The 22,367-nt window shown below is 43.1% G+C and overlaps 1 protein-coding gene across 1 annotated transcript; it reads left to right on the top strand.

The window, feature by feature from the left end:
• The first annotated feature begins 3,057 nt into the window (after positions 1–3,057).
• Positions 3,058–21,219, top strand: STOML3 (stomatin like 3). The gene is made up of 7 exons (XM_060079755.1): positions 3,058–3,109; positions 12,556–12,653; positions 12,735–12,807; positions 15,671–15,753; positions 17,433–17,636; positions 19,290–19,424; positions 20,995–21,219. Exons 1-7 carry the CDS (start codon positions 3,058–3,060, stop codon positions 21,217–21,219), a joined length of 870 nt encoding a protein of 289 aa, XP_059935738.1.
• The last annotated feature ends 1,148 nt before the right edge of the window (positions 21,220–22,367 follow it).

Here is a 22,367-nt window from a genome sequence, read left to right as displayed (position 1 = left end):
CAGCTTGTCCTAGGTGTTCCTTAGTTGTTGAAATCATTCTTGCTTTCTAGGCTGAGATATTTGGAACAGTTTGCAGGAAGAAGAAAAACAGTTGTTTAGTCATCTTCCAAGGGGATGTGTTTGTTGTTAGTGCTCTGGAGACGCTTTCCAGCCACCACCAGGGAACAATTATTGTTACTGTTGTTTTGAACCTTGCACCTCAGTGACTGGCGGTGCTGGCGTAAGTGGTGTCTGGCCAATATTAAGGGGAAATGGATTTAGAAATGAACTAAACCGGCACTTCCAAAGCACGTTGTTTTCATGACTTTGGAGGGAAAGCATCTGATTCGGAGGGAAAGCAGCTTCCTGTTCCGGGGAAAGACTGTCTACGATCTAGTCTCAAGAAATGATGGAGGGCTTCCCTGGTGGCGCAGTGGTTGAGAGTCCGCCTGCCGATGCAGGGGACGCGGGTTCATGCCCCGGCCCGGGAAGATCCCACATGCCGCGGAGCGGCTGGGCGCGTGAGCCATGGCCGCTGAGACTGCGCGTCCGGAGCCTGTGCTCCGCAACGGGAGAGGCCACAACAGTGGGAGGCCCGCGTACCAAAAAAAAAAAAAAAGAAATGATGGAAACAGGAAGTTTTCCTGTTGCTCTTTCCAGCAGAGGTTAGTCCCAAAGCGGAGGTGACATGGTGACCAAGCAGACGCCAGGAGGAAACAGTGGAACCTATGGGTTGACAGTACAGAACCAGGAACGGGCCTCGAGTTTTCAAATTTGCAGCAAACTGGAGAAGCATTAGACAAGGGAGAGAAGGGACATGATGAATGTTTGAACACATCCAGTCACTAAGCAATCTTCTACTCAGCTGAAACAAGGGGAAAAGACGATATTGTGAAAATTAACCCAGCATTCCCATTTTTAGAAAGAAGACAGCTGAGTCCTGAGAAGTACAGCTCAGCTTCCATTCATGGGAATAATAGTTATGATGTATTAATGCCAGTCGTTATTCTCAGTATTTTTTGTTTTTGGCGGTGCCGGGTGGCATGTGGGATCTTAGCTCCCCAACCAGGGATTGAATCCGTGTCCCCTGCAGTAGAAGTGTGGAGTCTTAACCACTGGACCGCCAGGGAAGTCCCTATTCTGAGGATTTTGCATGCACTGTTTCATATATTTGTCACACAGACAACTCTAGTAAAGACCACCATCATGCCCATTTTACAGATAAAAAGAAAAAAATGAAACATGAAGGGGTTAAGTTACCCAGTGTCACACAGCTAGTTCATGGTAGAGCCAGGATTTCTTTAAATCCAGGCAGCGTGAGCCCAGAGTCTACTTCTTAACCACTATGCCTGTAGTATCATTTCCACATCAAGCCGTAACCAAGGATGTATGAGGAGAAAGCAGAGGAAAGTATTCTAAAGCTGAAAGTCTCTGACTCTGCGCGTGCACGTGTGTCTGTTTTAATGTTTCTGGTCCCCAGCCTCCTTTCCCCAAGTTCTAATATCCCATATTAATTCTTATAATTACCAACTGTGCATGACAACCCTGCCTGTTATTACTATAATTTGAGTTTGTGGAGAAGGCAGTTATGATTATCAAGTAGTTGGCAAAAGTAACCCACAATCTGGGAGGCTTTTTCAGATGAAGGTGCTAAGAAGAAAATAACTACCTGGTTGGGAGAAAAGAAAAGACTAGAAAAGATAAGATGAGCTGGGAAATATCAGAGGTTGTCTTGTGTTGTTTTGTTTCCACAAACAAAATATTATTTGGAATATTGATATGAGAAGGATGAACATCAGAAAATGAGAAGATTGGTGCTTTCGGTATTGGAATGAGCGCAATATTGCCCTTGTTTCTGAGTAATAGGTTGAAAGAAAGACTCCTGGGACAGGAGCCCAGGGATCTGGATTCGAGAGAGAACTTTGCCATTTGTGAGCTGTTATCTTGGATAAATTACTTATTCATGCCTTCAGCAATTGACTGTTGGATGACAGTTATGTGCCTGCATTGTTCTAAATGCTGCAGGTGCTGTGTTAAAAAAAATAACAGACCTAGACAGCCACTCCCCTCATGGAAGTTATAATGTAGGGTAGGAGTCAGCAAACATTTTCTGTAAAGGGAAAGATAGTAAATATGTTAGGTTTTGCAGGCTATACAGTCTCTATAGCAACTACTCAATAGGTAGGTATAGTGCAAAAGTGACCAAAGACAATATAGAAACAAACAGACGTGGCCGTGTTCCAATAACGTTTTATTTACAAAAATTGGTGGGAGAGCAAATTTGCCCAGCAGGCTATAGTTACCCAACCCCTGTCTAGAGGAAGAAACAAATATGAACCAAAGAATTATGCATATGGTAACATGCAAAGGCCCTGTGGCACAGAAGACACATAGGTTAGAGGGATTGACAGAAGGCCAATGGGGCTCTTGGTAAGTGCGTGAGGGGAGTATCATGTGAGTGTGGCTGGAAAGGGAAAGAGAGAGAGACTAGCAGGTCCTTTAGGATACTTAGGATTCTCATCTTTACATATTAATAATTGGCAGTCATTGGATTATTTTAAGCAAGATGGAGATATGATCAGATTTGAGTTTCAAAAGATCACTCACATACACACACACACACACAGATCACTCACTGCCGTGTGTAAAATGCATTGGATGAAATTTTCTCATCTGAAACATAAGGATGGAAATATGTGCCATGTGTATCAGACAGTTCATAATGATAAACAAGTTACACACATTGTGTAGAAATGTTTTATAAATTATATAGAAAACTACATAGTAATGTTTTCCAAGAAGCAACACAGTCAGAAGTTCATATACGTAGTTTTGAGTTCTCTCTATGGACAATGGCAGCCTGAACTCATGAAAGAGGTCATTTTGTTTATGTTAACAGGCTTCCTTCACCAGGGTAACTACTCCTTCGGGTGCTCCCGAAAGAGGAGGAACTTCTCTCACTCTCATCCCGTCTCTCTGCTCTGCCTTCTCTGAAGCACATCTGGGTGCTGTCTGGAGCCCAGATCTGGCTCCAAACCTATGAATATTTGCCAAGTATAAAAGCTTCTCAAGAATGAGATGGATACTGGGGCATCCTCCCCAGAGAAACAGGATAAAGAGAATTTAGTGGGTAAGTTCCTTTTTTCCTGCCTTAAGTTTGTTTTATGTATATTAAGCAAAGTGAGAGTTGTATCATTATAGAGACTGAGTGAGCACGAGGTGGGTTAATACATTATTGAGATTGGCTTCAACCTCATTTAGAGCCCAGGATTTGGGATTCATTGCTTATCATGGTTTTATCTGCTTCTTGAAGAGCAGTCTATGACATGCCCTTTTTCTTAAGTGTTAGATAGAATTTGTGTTTATCTTTGTATTCATATTTTTGGCATTAACTAGCAAAGACATACTGAACAATCTAAAATTTACCCAGTTTCAAATATCATCTGATGATGCTATGATTAAATAGAAAAGTTGGTTTGAGGTACACCATGTTTGATACATGGAGAGAAGTTGAAGAAAATAAAACTTAGCCTGTAATTACCAACTGCCTCCGTGAATGTTAATGGCTCTTCTGTATTGTAAAGAATTTTTCTCACGTTATATTTTTAAATGCTACAATAATTCTGAGGTAGATTTTTTTATCACCTTATTTTATGGTGGAGAAAATTGAGTCTTGGAGAGTTTAAAAACTTGCTGAAAGTGATGATGATGGTGGTGGTGGTGGTGGTGGTGTGTGTGTGTGTGTCCTAACCCGTGCTCTATACTTTATGTTGCTAAAGAAGTCATAGTGCAGGTTAGAAATAGAGAACGCATTTGGCATTATTAGCTTGTAAAAGAAAGTATACACTGAGAGGTATCTACCTGGATTGAAAAAGAAATTTTCTCGTGAAGTTGACCTTGTAACATGGATATATCGGAGGCAGTGAACATCATATGGAAGGTGCAAGTGGGGGTCTCTTCAAGGGTACCCTTGATTATCTTTTTAAACAAGAAGTTTCATGAGGCTTTTTAGTTTCCGTTTAACAGGTTGAGACATCAACTGGATAAATGGCACGACTGAAGCTGTATCACCAGCGAAATATTTTAAAGTGCTCATGGGTTTACTTGGTGTTGGTTTTTGACTATAATGAAAATCCCGCACTATCACAGAACAAACCGAAATGGGGCTTATTATGTTACAACTTCTGATTTCATATGCTTTAGGCAGTTTATGAGATGCAATATCAGTCCTTCTCTGAGATTTGAGGGATAAGTTTGCCCTTGCCTTCCTCCTTCTTGGACACATTAACAAGACAACGTCATTTGGTTCTTCAAGCTGTACAGAAATGTCCACTCATAATGTTGCGAGAATTAAATGAATAAATGAGTCCTAGTTATCACCCCCACGTTTGTCCCAGCTTTCGAAAGCCATTAGGGTGCATCTTTTCCGGACTCCAAGTTCGGTGACATCACAAGGGTAGATCAGAATGTACAGAACGCTCTAAGTTAGGGCTTTTCCCCCAGTGTCCTCACTGCTATTAGTACACCACTACTCATTAGCCTCGGACATAAAGTCCTACCCCTTTCTTTTCTTCTTTCTTTTTTTTTCTTTAAGAGTTAAAGTGAAGTTAATTGGAATCTTGATCCTCTCAATCTTAGAAATCATCTCAATGTCAATGTGCAAAAGAGTTTTCCTGGAGAGTTTTTTAAAGCTCAGATCGGTCCTCACCTCCAGAAGTTCTCCTCCTTAGGTCTGGGATGGACTTGAGAGTTTGCCTCCAAGTAAATTCCTAAGCTCATGAGGTTGCCAGACGGAGACCACACTTTGAGTCGCACGGTATTTCTTTTCAGCAATGCTGCATTTTTCCTAAAAAAAAGTTCTTGACGCAAGCCGTGTGCATATTTCAGAGAAAAAGGCAGGAGGATAGATAATTTACAGGTGATGAAAAGATAGTGTTTACCCGTTGGGTTTCACTTTAGATTTTATGTTCGGTGCTTAAAATCCTTGATTTACTGGAGAAAGGACCAGGAAGTTGCTGAGACTATTTTACTGACTGTATCTCCACAGGATCGGAAGTGAACAGAAAAGAGGGAAGAATTTGTAATACTATCTATCTCCCCAGGTCCAGGGAAGGTGATTGTTCTTATTCTGCACACCTTTCATTTTTTCCCTGAGAAGCATCTGGTCTTTTCTGCTCTGAAAACACAGAGTACTTTTTAAATTTTACTTGACATGATTAGTTTTCATTTTAAAATTGCTTTTTAAAATTATAAAGGTAGCAAAAAATAAGAAGACTCTGAGAAGTATAAACCAGTCATACTTCCATCACTCAGAATTAATCCCTGTTAATATTTTGGTTAATTTTTTTTTTTTTTTTTTTTTTTTTTTGCGGTACGCGGGCCTCTCACTGTTGTGGCCTCTCCCGTTGCAGAGCACAGGCTCCGGATGCGCAGGCTCAGCGGCCATGGCTCACGGGCCCAGCCTCTCTGCGGCATGTGGGATCTTCCCGGACCGGGGCACGAACCCGTGTCCCCTGCATCGGCAGGCGGACTCTCAACCACTGTGCCACCAGGGAAGCCCAAGCCTGGTCTTTGAATGGCAGGTTTGGGAGTTGCTGCTGCACTTGACTGATGGGGATGGAGCCCCACTGGATTTACCATGAGGAGGCTGCCGGGCTAGCTGCCTCTGGCGGAGGGGGAAGGTCACGAAGCGGGGCACACGAGGGGGCTTTAATTGTGTTGGCAATGCTTAAATTCTTTAGCTGAAAGGGGGTATATAAGGTATGAAAAACATTATTTTTACACCTTTTTGAACATTCCATTTCAAAATATATCTTAACTCTTTCTTAAAAAGACCAAATGGTAAAAAAGAAACTTAGTATAACCGTGTCTGAAGTTCATGTAACTACTAAGCTCAGATCGTCCTTCTGTAGTTGAGATGTAAATCTGACAGTTTAGAAAACTCTTGGGATTATGGAATTTTGTAGTCCTAGGAGTACAAGGATGATAAAATCATCATCTAACTCTGATTTGGTAGTTTTGCACCAAAGCTCTTGTATCTCTCTCTCTCCCTCTCTCCCTCTATCTTTTTTAAGGTTCTAAAAGTTATCTGAAAGAACTTATACAGTCAGTGACCAGATCGCTTTAGGAAGTAGAAACCTGCAGGGGTTAGGGTTTTATTGAAAATGCAGTTCTTGCACATAGAGAGGGGCCATCATCTGGACGGAGCAGAACATCCACAAGTGATATTTAGAATTCCATCTGGAAAAATAATAAATAAATAAACAAACAAATAAATAAATAAATGAAAATTTAAAAAATATCAGTTGTCAAAGCAAAATTGAACCAGACAAAATTAAACAGGCAAGAAAGCAAAATCTTAGACAAGCTTACTGCCATAGGAGAGAAGCCAAACCTCAATCTGAACCAACACCACTGAAACAAAGGGGTGTGGAGTTTTGGGGGTTTTGTTATTGTTGTGGTTGTTTTTGGCCACGTCACAAAGATTTCGGGATCTTAGTTCCTCGGCTAGAGATTGAACCCGGGCCCCAGCAGAGAAACCGCTGAGTCCTAACCACTGGACCGCCAGGGAATTCCCCAGGGTGTGGGGTTTTTAAAGACTGGAGTGCGCTAGTGAGAAAGTATGAAGGGCTTTGCGGGGTGCTCATAGGCCATCTGGGTTTGGTTTGCTAATAAAATTCTCACATCTTTATGACAGGCTGTGTTTTTACAACTGGGAGCACAGTACCTACTGAAGTTAGGCTCCTACTGGCCCACAGAGACTGGGAGCCAGGGATGCTATCTACCTGATGATTACATTTCAAGAGAACGGCTCCCAGGTCCTTGAGAAAGATAGTCCCAGATTGTAAAACTAACAAGAGGCTTTTATTTTTTTATTTTTTATTTTTATTTTTTAAATTTTATTTATTTATTTATTTTTGGCTGTGTTGGGTCTTCGTTACTGCACGCGGGCTTTCTTTAGTTGCGGCGAGCAGGGGCTACTCTTCGTTGCAGCGTGCGGGCTTCTCATTGCAGTGGCTTCTCTCATTGTGGAGCATGGGTTCTAGACGTGCAGGCTTCAGTAGTTGCATCATGTGGGCTCAGTAGTTGTGGCTCACGGGCTCTAGAGCACAGGCTCAGTAGTTGTGGCACACGAGCTTAGTTGCTCCGCGGCATGTGGGATCTTCCCGGACCAGGGATCGAATCCGTGTCCCCTACATTGGCGGGTGGATTCTCAACCACTGTGCCACCGGGGAAGCCCACAAGAGGCTTTTAAAAAGACTTACATCTCAAAGGGGCAGAGAAAGGATTTACAAAATTAAGTGTTCTAAAGGAAATGCTCAAGGAAAACGGAAATCTCTTTAATGGCGAGGCAAGCTGAAGGAAATGTTAAGACCACTAGGAAAATCCTAATCAGTGGCCTGGCTGACTAGAAGACCTCCTGATATGGCTAATAATTCCTTTACATGTAAGTTATTTAACTCTCACAACTAGTTATTATTGGGTTAACAGAAGGAAAATAAGACCTCAGCAGGTTGAGTGACTCGTGAGATGTCATCTAGCTTTCAAACGGCAGTGTCTCAATTAGAACGCAGGGTCCCCCGACCCAGGACCTGCACCTTCCATCCCTGTGAGGCATTGTCGCCTGTCTGTCCCTAGGCTGGCTGTGCTAAAGCTCTTCCCTTCTCTCTATCCTCCTCTTTCTGAGAATTCAGAACAAGCAGTGAGTTCCCCATCTTCAGTGCTAGCCTGCCCGTAGGTATCCTCTGGTCTCTGTGTGAATCATTTACTGAGGTATAAGATACGTACAATAAAGTGCACAAGTCTTAAGTGCTTGGCTTGACAGACTGAATACACAACAGACAAAGGCTGGACCATATCTAAAAATAGAAGTCTGACCACCAACCTGCAGCAACCAGCCCAGAAAACCAATCTTTTATCTACAATAATCAGCCCAGGAAGCCAGCCTGCTTGATGTCAGATTCTCAGGAAACCACACTGTTATCAGAAGCTACATAATTACTTCTGTAACATTCAGCCCCACATGGCCAGGACTTGATGATTAACTGACAGCTCCCCTACTTTTTGTCCCAATTCCAATTCAGGTCCAACAAAAGAAAACCAAGCAGGTACCCCTACACCAGTCACGTAGGATGCTCTGCTTCTGTTTTGTCCGCCTACAGCTTCCCTAGGCCAACAGCCTCCAATCAGGGCACACCTGAAGCCTTCCCCCTTTTTCCACCGTAAAGCTTTCCCACTCTGCCTGCCTTTGAGTCTCTGCCAGAACACAAGTGATAGAGGCTGACTCTTTGTGAGAGCCTGAATAAATACACTTTGCTTTTCTAGCTGGCTGGTCTTTATTTCCACAGGCTCAATCTGTGTAGGTCTATGCAATCACCACCCAGATCAAGACATGGAACATTTCCAGCACCCTAAAGAGCTTCCTTATCTCTTCCCAGATAATACCCAAGTGACAAAACTCCGCTCACTACCTAGAGACAGTACTCCTCTGACTTTAAACATAATAGATTAATTTTGCCTCTTCCTGAACGAAATGATACAATGCGAGGTCGTACAGTATGTACTCTTATACGTGGAATCAAAAAGTGTGTATCTTGTGTCTGGCTTATTTTGCCCAATATTTTGTCTATGAGATTCATCCATATTTTGAATACTGTATAGCAGTAACCTTGTCTTTTTTCTTCCTGAGTAATCTTTTCTATGAACATACCACAACTTTATTTATTCATTCTACTGTTGGTGGGTTTGGGTGGTTCTTCATTTCTTGGATTTTATGAATAAAATTGCAATAAACATTCCTGAGTATGTTTTTCACTGTAATCAGCACTCATTTCTCTGAGATATTACTTAGAAGTTGAATACTGAGTCATAAAGTAAGTGTGCGTTTGGCTTTAACAGACACTTCCAAATAGTTTTTCAAGATAATTGTATCAATTCGCAAACATGAGAACTCCCATTGCTCCACACCCTTACTAAAATGTGGCATCGTCAGTCTTTAGCATTTGCCATTCTGGAAGTTGTGTATTTTTATCTCATTGTGGTTTTCATTTTCATTTCCCTGATGTGTAATGTACATCATTCGGTTTTGGTATTTTAAACACTGTCCTGTTACCTATGTGGCTATTTCTGCTCCGAGAGGAAATGGCTATTTATAGTAACACAGATCTGTGGGCATGGATTGCATATAGAATTGATCTAATATTTAAATACTGTCGTCAAGCCAAAGTTGGGAAATAAGCCATCAAGTCACCTAGTCTGTTTTATTTCCTGAAATTCATTTCCACTTCTAAAGCTAAGTGGAGTTAGTGATCTAGAATATTCTTCCTTATTTCCCAGCCTCACACGTGTTACAAATCTTGCCTTGAGTGTTCATCCCTAGTCCTAGAGGGTATTTAAGTCTCCTCTGGTGCTATGGGCTGCATCTAAGCTCCAGGAACAGAGCCCCAGAGGCGTGCCTCGACAAATGAAGCTTAGCTTTGCCTCACTGCCTAAGACTGTGGAACTTGTGGGTACCACTTTACCTAAAGAGAGGTTGAGATGATGGTGACACACTCACCAGGAAGTTTTCTGGATGCAAAGTGCAGGGTTGGCCTCAGTTATCTTTAAAGTCCTTCCCACTGAAGTCCCAGAGTCCTCCCCTGTGTCAGCAGTGCTGGGCCTCAGGTTCTGTGCTTTATGGCTTACCTTTCATTTTGCAAATTGAGGGAAAGATGTTCCAACTCTTATTTATTTATTTATTTATTTATTTATTTATTTATTTATTTATGGCTGTGTTGGGTCTTTGCTTCTGCGCGAGGGCTTTCTCTAGCTGCGGCCAGCGGGGACCACTCTTCATCGCGGTGCACGGGCCTCTCACTATCGCGGCCTCCCTTGTTGCGGAGCACAGGCTCCAGACGCGCAGGCTCAGTAGTTGTGGCTCACAGGCCTAGTCGCTCCGCGGCATGTGGGATCTTCCCAGACGGGCTCGAACCCGTGTTCCCTGCCTTGGCAGGCAGATTCTCAACCACTGCGCCACCAGGGAAGCCCTGTTCCAACTCCTGTTGGAAAGTTCCCCATCTTATTCTCTTTTGTATCTGCAGCTCTAGCACAGTGTGCCTGGCATATAACTGGTAAAATATCTGTGAAATGGATGAATGGAGAAACCAGCGGGCAATTTTCCAGGGGTGACAAAGTCCAATTCTCTACCAGGAAGTAATATGATGATGGCTTTGTGGTATGGTGACAATTACCCATAGAAAACACCCACCCATGGATTTGGATAAAGCAGGAGATGATCAGATGAGCTCAGGGCTTCATGCTTAACAGAGAGGGTGTGTGGCCCATTTTCTTTCCATCGTTCCCTCAAGGGAATGGCTCAGGGAAGGCTCTGGAAGAATCCTTGTGTAGGTTGAGGTAAAGGGAGATTTCTGAAGAGCCTTTGTCTTACAACTCCAGTACTTCCTTTGAACTGGAATTAGAATTCTCAAATCCAACTCTCAGCACAGCATCCACAGTTTTAACTGTGGGAGAGGTGGGGAGGGGCAAGGCTGGCTGAAAGATCTGCTCTGCAGGAAGCTGCAAAAGCAGCGCTTTGTGCTCACAAAGCTGAGCTGCCCAGCCCTGCAGGGAAGTCGACAGTCCCACTTTCACGGCAGCTAATGACACCCCCATGCTCCACCAATCTTCCCAGCAGCAGCCACCTGGGTAATTCTAATGCTCAGGTGTAAATCTTGGAAGATTTATTGTGTCCTCATCCCTGGTCTCTCTCTGCACATTTTGTACTTAACAGAGCCTCAGGTAATGATGCTATAGGGCTGGGTGGGACTGCAGAGGAACTCTGGGAAGCCAGGGCAGTTTCCTCTGTGACAAGCACTTGCTTTTGCAGCTTGGTGTTAAGGCTGTAGCTAGTCTGGACATGGCTAGGGCTTGCTCAGGGCATAAAGCATAGCTGATGTCCTTGTTGGAGTCCCAGTTGCCTGTGTGTGCAGCACTGCTAATGTCACAGCCCCCAACACCCCAAAGTTCCTGAACACCAAATACGGCAGTGTCAGCAGGGAGGGAACACACCAGAGATTGTCTGGGAGAGAGGTGTATACAGGCACAGTTATTGCAGCCTTGTTTGTAAAGGCAAAATTGCAAGTAACCATAATACCCATCAATAGGAGAATGGCTAAATAAACTGAGTCACAAATTTAGGATAGGAGGCAACAATGAAGAAGAATGAGGTAGATCCAGATGTAATGACATGGAAATATCTCCCAAACGTATTCAATTTAAAAAAGTAGAAACTTGGGCTTCCTGGTGGCGTAGTGGTTGAGAATCTGCCTGCTAATGCAGGGGACACGGGTTCGAGCCCTGGTCCAGGAAGATCCCATATGCCACGGAGCAACTAGGCTCATGAGCCACAATTACTGAGCCTGCAGGTCTGGAGCCTGTGCTCTGCAACAGGAGAGGCCGCGATAGTGAGAGGCCCACGCACCGCGATGAAGAGTGGCCCCCCCGCTTGCCACAATTAGAGAAAGCCCTCGCACAGAAATGAAGACCCAACACAGCCATAAATAAATAAATTTTAAAAATAAATAAATAAATAAATAAAATTAAAAAGTAGAAACTTACAGTGTGATGTCTTTTCTCACAAAATCTACAAATCGAAACCAAGTGTTTTCTAATTGTAGATACATGTATGTAAATACATAGGAATGGGTCTATAAGGACATACCCCAAGTTGATAACTATGGAAACATTCTAGATAAAAGTGGACTGAGGAGAGGATGATCGGGGGGATTTTAGTTTTATCTGTATTTCTTGGATTTTTTCTTTTAACAATGAGAATGTATATACAAGCTGTGTTATTACTAATAATTTTTAAAAGCGCTGGGCTTTCCTGGTGGCGCAGTGGTTGAGAGTCCGCCTGCCGATGCAGGGGACACGGGTTCGTGCCCCGGTCCGGGAAGATCCCACATGCCGCGGAGCGGCTGGGCCCGTGAGCCATGGCTGCTGAGCCTGCGCGTCCGGAGCCTGTGCTCCGCAACGGGAGAGGCCACAACAGTGAGAGGCCCACGTACCGCAAAAAAAAAAAAAAAAAAGATTCTCATAGAAACTCAAATGTAAGCACTCTGGAAAATGTTTTTCCTTGTGCTCTATTGACTTGTTTGGAGATAAGAGTACCTACCTATCTGCCCCAGAGGTTGCCTTGACTTCCCCTGGAGAATTCTGGGGGCCCAGAAATCTGTCTTTTCAAATGACACCCTGATGATCCTGAGGCGGGTAGTTTTATGCGTTTTGAGAATAATAAACCATGGCAGCCCTAAGTAAATGTAATGGTAATTACTGTTATTGATTGCTATGAGACTTTTCTTGGAAGGGACAGGTCAGTTTTCATCTACAAACCTGAAGGAATATTTTCCGTGTGTGTGTGTGTGTGTGTGTGTGCACGCGTGTGTGGTGTTTACTGCAATCATGTGTGTGTGTGGATTCAGGTTGCTTCCTCAGCCCCACTCTGGCTTGACCAGCCCTCTGGATGGTTTCCTCATCCACGCATCTGAATCGCTTTCCTAAGAACCATGTCAGTTACAGAACTGCCTCCTCAGTTCCTAGGCGTCAAGAGCAAAGGGCTTGGTGTATGTGGCTGGATCCTGTTTTCTTTCGTGTTGATGATCATCACCTTCCCTATCTCCATATGGATGTGCTTGAAGGTAACACCCTGGGAAATAAACTGGGCTCTCTCTATGAGCTGATGAATCATTAAGGTTAAATACTCTCCCTTCATCTCTTAGATCATTAAGGAGAACGAACGAGCTGTCGTATTCCGACTGGGATGCATCCAAGCTGACAAAGCCAAAGGACCAGGTATGACACTGCAGCTGCTCGAGATGAGGATCACGGGCACCTATTACTGCTACTACTGTCGCCAAAAATTTTCTCTGGCAACATTTATTGAAAAAAAATCACAGGAAGCTGGAGCCCTTGCCTTTCTGTACAATTGAAGGATCTTGTCCTCTGACTTGAGTTAACAGGAGTGATCACTAGACCATCAGCTGGAGAGGTTTGGAATCTGGATCAGTGTTCTAACACTTCCTCTGAGAGTTTCAGTGAATGTGAACAAAGAGGGGCTCCGGTTACATGGGCTGGGTGTCCCTTATTACCAAGGCCACTAAGAGAACGAAAGAAGACTGAAGGGAGGGAGTAAATGGCCAAGGGAGACAATTCAGTTACTCGGGGAGAGTATTCCGGGAGCTGGTGTTTGATTCTCACTCTTTGAAGGAGCCAATGGAAAAGGCAAAGGTAATGTCCTCTCTTGACAAGTAGATGAAGAGCAACATAGAGCTGGAAGCCATGTGACAATTCCTTTCGTTCAATGTGGTCTTTACTTCCATCCTTTTTCTACAGCCTCAGAATAAAAAAATGTCCCAGGGCCTCCCTGGTGGCGCAGTGGTTGAGAGTCCGCCTGCCGATGCAGGGGATACGGGTTTGTGCCCCGGTCTGGGAGGATCCCATATGCCGCGGAGCGGCTGGGCCCGTGAGCCATGGCCGCTGGGCCTGCGCGTCCGGAGCCTGTGCTCCGCAACGGGAGAGGCCACAACAGTGAGAGGCCCACATAACGCAAAAAGGAAAAAAAAAAAAAAAAAAAGTCCCAAACTCTTCATATCATAAAAGGATGGGATTTTCTTTTGTGGGAGCCAGGAGTATCGGTACTAAAAGTCCTCAGGAGTAAGACACTGATTTAATACTCATGACTTCTCTTGTGTATATTTTGTTGGACCCTATGAAATTGCTAATGTTTGGTTTCGATCCACCAAAATGGCAATTTCATACGATACATTCTAATATGCTTGACAGGGGAGGCTCTCCAAACAGCATCTTGGAAGGCACATGGAAGAGAATGGTTATTTGCTATACTTCTCTAATAGCATTTGCTTTCTTCCCCCTAATGTGATTTATTTAAGTAAAATCATTCTCCCTTCAGCTGCACTGTAGGATCTCTGGGGGGAAGGAACTTCCTTATTCACTCTGTGCGCTTTGCACTTGGCCATGTACTACGGTAGGCTCTCAGGTATCTGGTACATTTTTAAACATATGAGAAACTTCCAAAGGGGAAGCTTGTTATGGAGACTTGGCCATTTCAAGTAGTATTGATACAATCCTACTTGTCTAATAAGGAACCTAAGAGAAAGAGGGCAAAAATTGCTTATTATGGATATTTTTATGAGTTTGTCCAAATAGAGGTGTTAGAATTATCCAAGTGAGAAATACCAGAACAAAGTTAACCCCTTCCTGGTCCTGTTTCACCTGGTGATGCCAAGATTATAAATTAGAATAAAATTGGATTTGAGAGAGGTCACATAGCTATAACTTGCAGGACTCTAGAGAAAAGTCTCCTTTAAATGAATTTTCCCGGAAGAGTTCACCACTAAATCTCCCAGAATAACTAATCTCGCCATACATGTCTCTGGGGCTAAGGAGTTACCTCAGAATGTCATAAGAACCAGAGGGAAACAGGCCAAATTGCTAATGGAAAACATCTCCACTTCTGTAAATAGTAAATTATTCTTTAATAATAAAAGTATTCATAACAGGAGCTGCTACTTTTGAGCACTAAATACATGCCTGGCACTATGGTTAGTATTTTATTTCATTATCATGTTGACACATGCTTAATCTTCACTGCCATCTTATAGATATTAGGTGACTGAAGCTCAGAAAAATTAGATAAATGTTCCCAGGTCACAAGCTGGTAAGTGGTAGGGCTGGAACTTAACTCTCTCTAGTTCTAAGGGCCATGATCTTAACTGGTGCCTTAGCACCAAAAAAAAAAAAAAAAAAAAAAAAAAAGTAAATTAGGAAGTAATCCTTACCCCAGAAAGGTTTAGACACCAAAAGAAAGAAAGCACCTTAGCAGTGTTTTCTGTTGATGCTACCAGTCCTTTTCATGATACTCAGTGTAGAAACTTGTTTCTTCTTTGAAAACAAAAACAATAGCACAGGATCTTTCTGGTAAATGAAAATGGATTGGTGTCCCCATCTTGCTGACATGCCTTGTGGTTCTAATCTTTATAACTCTTGCTGTAGAGAACCTTCCCCAGGGCAGTGTTAAAGAGTCGTGGAATCCTCAAATGAGTTTCCTTAGCCCTATCCCTACCTCAATCCAAATCTTCACAAGAGATAAGTAAAAGTATTTACAACTGAGGAATGTCATTGTATATAAACTAGAACACAGCTACAGAGAAACTACAAATTTTGTAATACACTGGTTTTGGGGACACTGAAATCCTGGGAAGATTTCAATTCTATCATTCCTTCAGTATTAACGAAGATAAATGAGAATGTTGACAGTCACTGATATTCAAGGTCTAAAGTCTATTGATTAATCTTTTATACAGATACCTTTAGCATAAAATATCCTTTTAAATAAATGTCACACTCAACACTTGGATAGAAGTAAGTTGAATGTTTTACAAAAGAAAATCTAAAAATTAATTGTCAAGGATCTTCAGGTTTTTACCAAAAGATTTTGATTTCTAGGGAATCACTTTTCTTTAGTCATTGACTCATAGCAGGAAATAATTTCCCCAAAGTTATAGGTGTACGTATGGAAGATCATCTGAGAAGTATTTATAGTCCTATGCAAATAATGTACTGTCTAGCTAGCAGACAATTTGTTGCAGTTATTTTCAGTCAGGTGAAACTCTAAACCATATTTTCTTTTGCATAGGTTTGATCCTGGTCCTGCCTTGCATAGACGTGTTTGTCAAAGTTGATCTCCGGACCGTGACGTGCAACATCCCTCCACAGGAGGTAAGGCTGATTAAAGCTATGTTTCTAGAAATAAAACCAATATCTTCCCTGTTACAGGGACAATTGAGACTGTATCATATGTTTTCCAACTATAAAGGGGAGGATGAACTGAATTCTTAGAGATCTACCTGGGGAGTCCTAGGTGGCTCCTGAGACTACGGGTCTTTGTTTCGCCAAATAAGAATGAAGCCAAGGGCAAGGGCTGAATTGCTAGAAGACCTGCAATGACTGGGTGGGAGAAAGTCTGAGAGAAGAGAGAGAAGGGATACAGATGGCAGAGAAATCTGGGATGGAGAATGACAAGCCGATCCCTGGAAGAATCTGATAAATCATTGTACGAGGTGGAGGGGGGGGGGCTGAAACTGATTTGGTGGCTGGTTAGGACTTTATCCTTTCCATCACCGTCCCCGGAAATGTTTTAGTAATATCGATATCACTCACCTCTGCATTAAAGGTTTTTAACTTTTTATTTTATATTGGAGCATAGTTGATTAACAGTGTTGTGTTACTTTCAGGTGTACAGCAAAGTGATTCAGTTATATGTATACATATATCTATTCTTTTTCGAATTCTTTTCCCACTTAGGTTGTTACAGAATATTGAGCAGAGTTCCCTGTGCTATACAGTAGGTCCTTGTTGGTTATCCATTTTAAATATAGCCGTGTGTACTGCACTAAATTTTTTGAGTGTTTTGGATGCAACAAAGTGGGGTGTGCATGGGAAAGGAGCAGACACTGTACAGGGCTCACCTGTAACTGGATTTCAAATTGTTCTTTTCAATTCTTAAAGTACAGCAACTAAATGACCAGACCCAGTAAGTGGGTGATAAGGAAGAGAAACAGAATTGCTAATAATCATGCCAATTTGTGATAAACAAAATGATCCAGGAAAAGAAAATGTGTGGGAGGGCAAAGGGGATGAGAAGTGAGAAAATCAACACTTACGAGGAAATGTTAATCTTCCTCACTCTGGTCCAGAAAACTCAATCGAGACTCAACAATGATGACTTCATGCCATTGGTGGGAACTGCAGAGTCCTTACTTTGGAATTGAGCCCTAATCATAAGAGAGCTTAGGATGTTTAGGGGCTATCATGGGCCTTTTCTGGCTCCATAGTAAACAGTTCTAGATGGGAGAAGGGAGTTCTAGGTCCTGCTTTCGTGGTACCCACAGAAAGCTCATTTGCTCCGAAGTACCTTGTCATGTTAATTCAGAACAATTAATGCAGAGCCTCTATAAATTGATTTTTCTTTATTTGAATACAGAACACGGTCTCTGGTGCCATCTATGTTTTCTAAGAAGCACTGCTATTCCTCAAGCCTGATGAAACTGAGAACCAAAAAGATTTCAGGTATCAGGGAAACAGGTGTTCTACCACTGTTTAGATGGTAGAATTCCAGCAGGGTTCTACTATTACATTTAAAAATGGAAATACCTATTTCACTTCTGACTTCTCTAAGATGAAGTTACAAGGGTAGGTACAGATCACACCTGTGTAGGAATTTTGCTATCAACAAGGATGATAGTATATTCAAGCCAGGACAGATGTTTGGTGATGCTGGCACGAGTTGTCATTAAAGCTCTCCTCCTGTGGAGAGGGCCCTGGGACCGGCTGACCCTTTGTTGATCAATCATTGCGAAAGTCATAAGCATGTGATATTCTGTGTTCTTGCTCTCCAGATCCTCACCAGAGACTCTGTGACCACTCAAGTGGATGGAGTGGTCTATTACAGAATCTATAGTGCCGTGTCGGCAGTGGCTAATGTCAACGATGTCCACCAAGCCACATTTCTGCTGGCTCAGACCACTCTGAGAAATGTCTTAGGGACACAGACCTTGTCCCAAATCTTAGCTGGCCGAGAAGAGATTGCCCATAGCATCCAGGTAAAGACATCAAGGACCAATAGCCTACATCTTTAATTCACTCGTTTTAATTAAGTGATGATCAAATATCAGCACTTCAGAGCATCCCTCTCCATGTGTACGCACACACACACATACACACATATACACAACTGCTCTAAACAGATGGGCTTCAGTTTGGGATTTCACTTTTTTTTTTTTTATAATCATGAGGTCCAGATTTAAAAATCTGAGTGGGAGCAGGGAGCTGTTGGAGTGTGTGTGGAATTCAAAATCATGAATTACCATTGTACACTTTAGCCTTTTTTGAAGAGCTTAGAGATCAGAGTTATTTTTAGTTTAGATTACTCCAAAGGAAGCGCTGCCATTTCTCAGGCAGCCCGTATATTCTTGCATTTCAGTGGAATGTGAACGTTAGAAGGAGGTTTGGTTGAGAGAGCCAGGACTGCTATCCCTGGGAAATCCGACTTCATGTACTAATATCAATAATGATATGAATAGTAATCATAATTATAATATTGATGAGGATGTAACAGGTATGCATCTCACCTCTCGTACACCCTAGATTATAGACTATCACATTTCTGTGTTTTCTTGAATCAAATACATTTTGATTCTGAGCCTGCCTTCTGTAAGTTAAGAGGGAAATTCAACTTTGGCCCTTCTTGGCATCTCCCCCAGCCCCTAAGGTAGTGCAAAGTCTCCAAGGTTTTATAAGATAATATCAGTTCTGCATGATAACTCTCCACGTCATTTTAAGAGCCACACAAGTTCAACGACTCAGATGTTTCCCCATCACAGTCAGGTCACTGGCTTCTTGTGAGGTCTCCCCATCTCCCAGCTCTCTGCAGGGATCACGGAAAAGCTAGGGCTCACTTGCTATTTGGTAGCACATAGATCTCTGCCCTTTCCCCTTTGAGGGAACTACCCATCTGGTCTCACTATTTCTCAAGGCATTCTTTCTCATCCCTTCCCCTCCAGGATAACCAGCAAGATATCTTCAGTGGTCTTAAGCTTTAACAAAAGATGAGGATGTCTTTGATTTTAGGCTTCTTCTGCTCTAAAAAATATATGCCTTGCTACCTGTTTAAAACTGAGTCACAGGTCAGAGGTTAAACAGAGCAAGACAAATAATATCTCAAAAAGTACCCAGTGATAATATGTACTGATTTATTGCTGGGCACCGATAGATAGTTTAACATGTGTTATCTCCAAAACTCATGACAATCCTGAAAGAAAACCTTTTATAGTATGAAAACTGAGAAGCAGAAAAGTTAAGTCATGGGCCCAGTGAGTCACAGCTGCAAATAGCAGAACCAGGACAAAAAACATTGCTGCCAGTTTGGTGTCAGTGACAAGAAAATGTGGGGTATTTGCTCAAATCTAGATGGATAGTATATACTTCATTAGGAATGGTTTGGGGTGGACCTGCTGAGAGACCACCTATTAAAAGAGCTATCAGGTTTTGTTTCTGAATCCTTCCCGGGATTCACTTCAATGTCAGGAAGTGGGCGATAAGAACTCCTATCCCCTTTCCAAACTGTCTCACTCCAAATGCTGTAAATACAGAAGGAGAAAAAGAAGAGGACTTTTCTTGCATATATAACATATACCAGAAACTTCGATTGCACACCTGTCTTCTGATCAACGACCTTTCTTTTGACTTGGAAACAGACTTTACTTGATGATGCCACCAAGCTGCGGGGGATCCAGGTGGGCCAAGTGGAAATCAAAGATGTCCGGATTCCCGGGCAGTTGCAAAGGTCCATGCCTGCTGAGGCCGAGGCCACCCGGGAGGCCAGGGCCAGGGTAAGGGTGACTCCATCTGCCCTGGAGGGTGAGCTTCCCAGCCTTGGAGCCAACAAGGATGGAGCTTGAAAGGACGCTCAGGTCCCCTCAATGATTTCAATATGAAGAGGGTTTCTTTTTCACAGTTTTTACTGAGAATTTCCCCTTGAGTTAAAAGCTCATAGGCAGCTTAATGCACCTCGAGGAAGCTTGGTATTAGGTCTTGGGTCAAGGGCGCTCTGCAGCATACAGTGACTTAGCCAGGTGGGTCCCCGCTCTGGCCACACAGCAGAGCCTCCTAGAGAGAAATGAGCAAAGCAAACACCCATTCCCAGGCCTCACCTCAGACTCAGTGAAGTAGAGTCTCTGGTGGGCCCAGGAACCTGCATTTTTATAAAGCTGATGATTCTGAGGTAGCCACTTGGTGCCTGTCTTTGGAGCATCTTCCTTCTAGTGTGTTAAGTGAATTGAATTAAAAGGAGGGGGATGGGGCTTCCCTGGTGGCACGGTGGTTGAGAGTCCGCCTGCTGATGCAGGGGACACGGGTTCGTGCCCCGGTCCGGGAAGATCCCACGTGCCTCAGAGCGGCTGGGCCCGTGAGCCATGGCCGCTGAGCCTGCGTGTCCGGGGCCTGTGCTCCGCAACGGGAGAGGCCACAACAGTGAGAGCTAAAAAAAAAAAAAAAAAAAAAAAAAAGGAGGGGGATGACTACAATCCAGGTTAGAATTGCAAAATGTGAGTGCAGCTTGGTCTGGAGCGTTCTTGAATCTGTTGGATCCATGGCACTCGTATCTGTGTGGATGGGTTTCCTGAAGGATCAGAAGCCAATTAAGATTAGAAGCCTCCAAGTACCCACTTTGGAATCTTACTTGGGACTCGAGGGAGGTTTCCCTCTACTTTATCTCTGGTTTCTCTGCTAAGCTCCAGCAGCTTCTAAGCAGTTGACTTGGGAGTCGCTTTTGCACGTGGGCAGTGAGTGCCCACGGAGGGGCAGCTGAGTTCCAGTCATTCTTGGGCAGTCTGAGAACCAGAGGAGGAACAGGGCGCTTAGGAGAGTTCCAGTGAGGGTTGGCAGACTGGCACTTGCTGCTGCTGGCAATCAAGAGCAGGGAGAACTCGAAACAATCCTTCCATTGTAAGAATGAGACAAAATTGGCAACAGAATGAAGTTAAAAAAAAACATCTATGATAAGTAAAAAGGACAGAAGAAAAGCCAGTCGGAGGCCTTGAATTTCAAACTTCTCTGAAAACGAAAGCAGGCAATGGTGAGCCTCCAAGGTGATTCAAGGGCATCACTAGGGTAGATGGACCTGTATTTGTTTGGGTTAAAGGCAGCGCTTTTATTTTGTTTGAGAATGACATCTAGGGACTCATAATTTGTAAACTCGCTCCCTGCTTCCTGCAACCTTCTCAAATTTCTCTCATCACATTAGGATGTGGAACTCTAATCCTTGCCAAAGAAGTAAGCAGATGAAACATGGGTGGCCAAGTAGGGGCTGGGAGAGAAGTATCAGGGCAGACCCAGGAAAAGAAAGCACTAGTGACAGCTGTAAACTTGTATGTCTAAAGGCTGTTATTTCTGTCGGTTTAGGTCCTTGCAGCAGAAGGAGAAATGAATGCTTCTAAAGCCCTGAAGTCAGCCTCCATGGTGCTGGCTGAGTCCCCCATAGCCCTCCAGCTGCGTTACCTGCAGACCTTAACCACCGTTGCCACAGAGAAGAATTCCACCATTGTGTTTCCTCTGCCCATGAATGTACTAGAGGGCATTGGTGACCTCAGCTACAATAACCACAAGAAGGTCCCTAACAGAACCTGAGACCCTCCTGCTGCAGCCAGCCATTGCTTAGGGAGGCATATCTGTTCCTATGGAGACCAGCAGTTAGAAGTGTTGAGAATTTCAACACTATTTAAGCAGAGTAACTCTACAGCTGGAGCAGCATTAGCAGGGAGATGCTATAGAGGCTATAAAAAAAGAAAAAGAAAAAGGAAAAAGAAAGGCCGTATACTACTTTTATTGTTAAGAACATAAAAATACTTTGCATTATTCTTATGATAATCAATTAGTAGGTGTCCCTGACTTAGAGCAGGAACTTTCTTGTAGTAGCTGAGGGAAATCTTTGGGTGACTGTGACTAAGATTTCAGAATTACTTAAAAAAATTTTTTTTTTAATTTAATTTATTTATTTTTGGCTGCATCAGGTCTTTGTTGCTGCGCGCGGGCTTTCTCTAGTTGTGGCGAGCGGGGGCTACTCTTTGTTGCGGAGCACGAGCTCTAGGCACGTGGGCTTCTGTAGTTGTGGCACGGGGTCTCAGTAGTTGTGGCTCACGGGCTCTAGAGCGCAGGCTCAGTAGTTGTGGTGCATGGGCTTCGTTGCTCCACGGCATGTGGGATCTTCCCGGACCAGGGCTTGAACCTGTGTCCCCTGCATTGGCAGGTGGATTCTTAACCACTGCGCCACCAAGGAAAACCCAGAATTACTTTTTAATGCATTTAAGAAGCTCTCTAGATGATCTGCAAAGTAACACATATTTCTATGAGCTATTTGCTGTATAATTCCAAAGTGATGATTGGCTAAATTTCCAATACTTAGCTATTTGCTTCCTAATTCCAAAGTTGTCTAAATTTATTATTGGCTAAATTTCCAATCGTTACAGCAGAACCCCACAATGCTTAAAATTGTGATTGATTTTGATGTTAAACTCACTATCATGTGTAAAATAGATAGCTAGTGGGAACCTGCGGTATAGCATGGGGGCCTCAGCTCGGTGCTCTGTGATGACCTAGATGGGTGGGATGAGTAGGAGAGAGGTCCAGGAGGGAGGGGATATATGTATACACATAGGTGATGCACTTCGTTGTACAGCAGAAAATAACACAACATTGTAAAGCAATTATACTTTAGTAAAAAAAAAAAGAGAAAAATAGAAGTAATATATAATACAGAAATCACCTAAAAATACTAA

Source organism: Mesoplodon densirostris, chromosome 17 (assembly GCF_025265405.1).
Source record: "Mesoplodon densirostris isolate mMesDen1 chromosome 17, mMesDen1 primary haplotype, whole genome shotgun sequence".
Lineage (NCBI taxonomy): Eukaryota > Metazoa > Chordata > Mammalia > Artiodactyla > Ziphiidae > Mesoplodon > Mesoplodon densirostris.
This window is presented reverse-complemented; position numbering and strand designations above follow the sequence as displayed.

Excerpts from the sequence above, each read along its gene's own strand:
- STOML3 (XM_060079755.1), top strand. The coding sequence starts at position 3,058 with ATGGATACTGGGGCATCCTCCCCAGAGAAACAGGATAAAGAGAATTTA. Across the intron at positions 12,654-12,734 it reads CCATATGGATGTGCTTGAAG|ATCATTAAGGAGAACGAACG; the intron begins GTAACACCCTGG and ends TTCATCTCTTAG. Across the intron at positions 19,425-20,994 it reads CCCGGGAGGCCAGGGCCAGG|GTCCTTGCAGCAGAAGGAGA; the intron begins GTAAGGGTGACT and ends CTGTCGGTTTAG.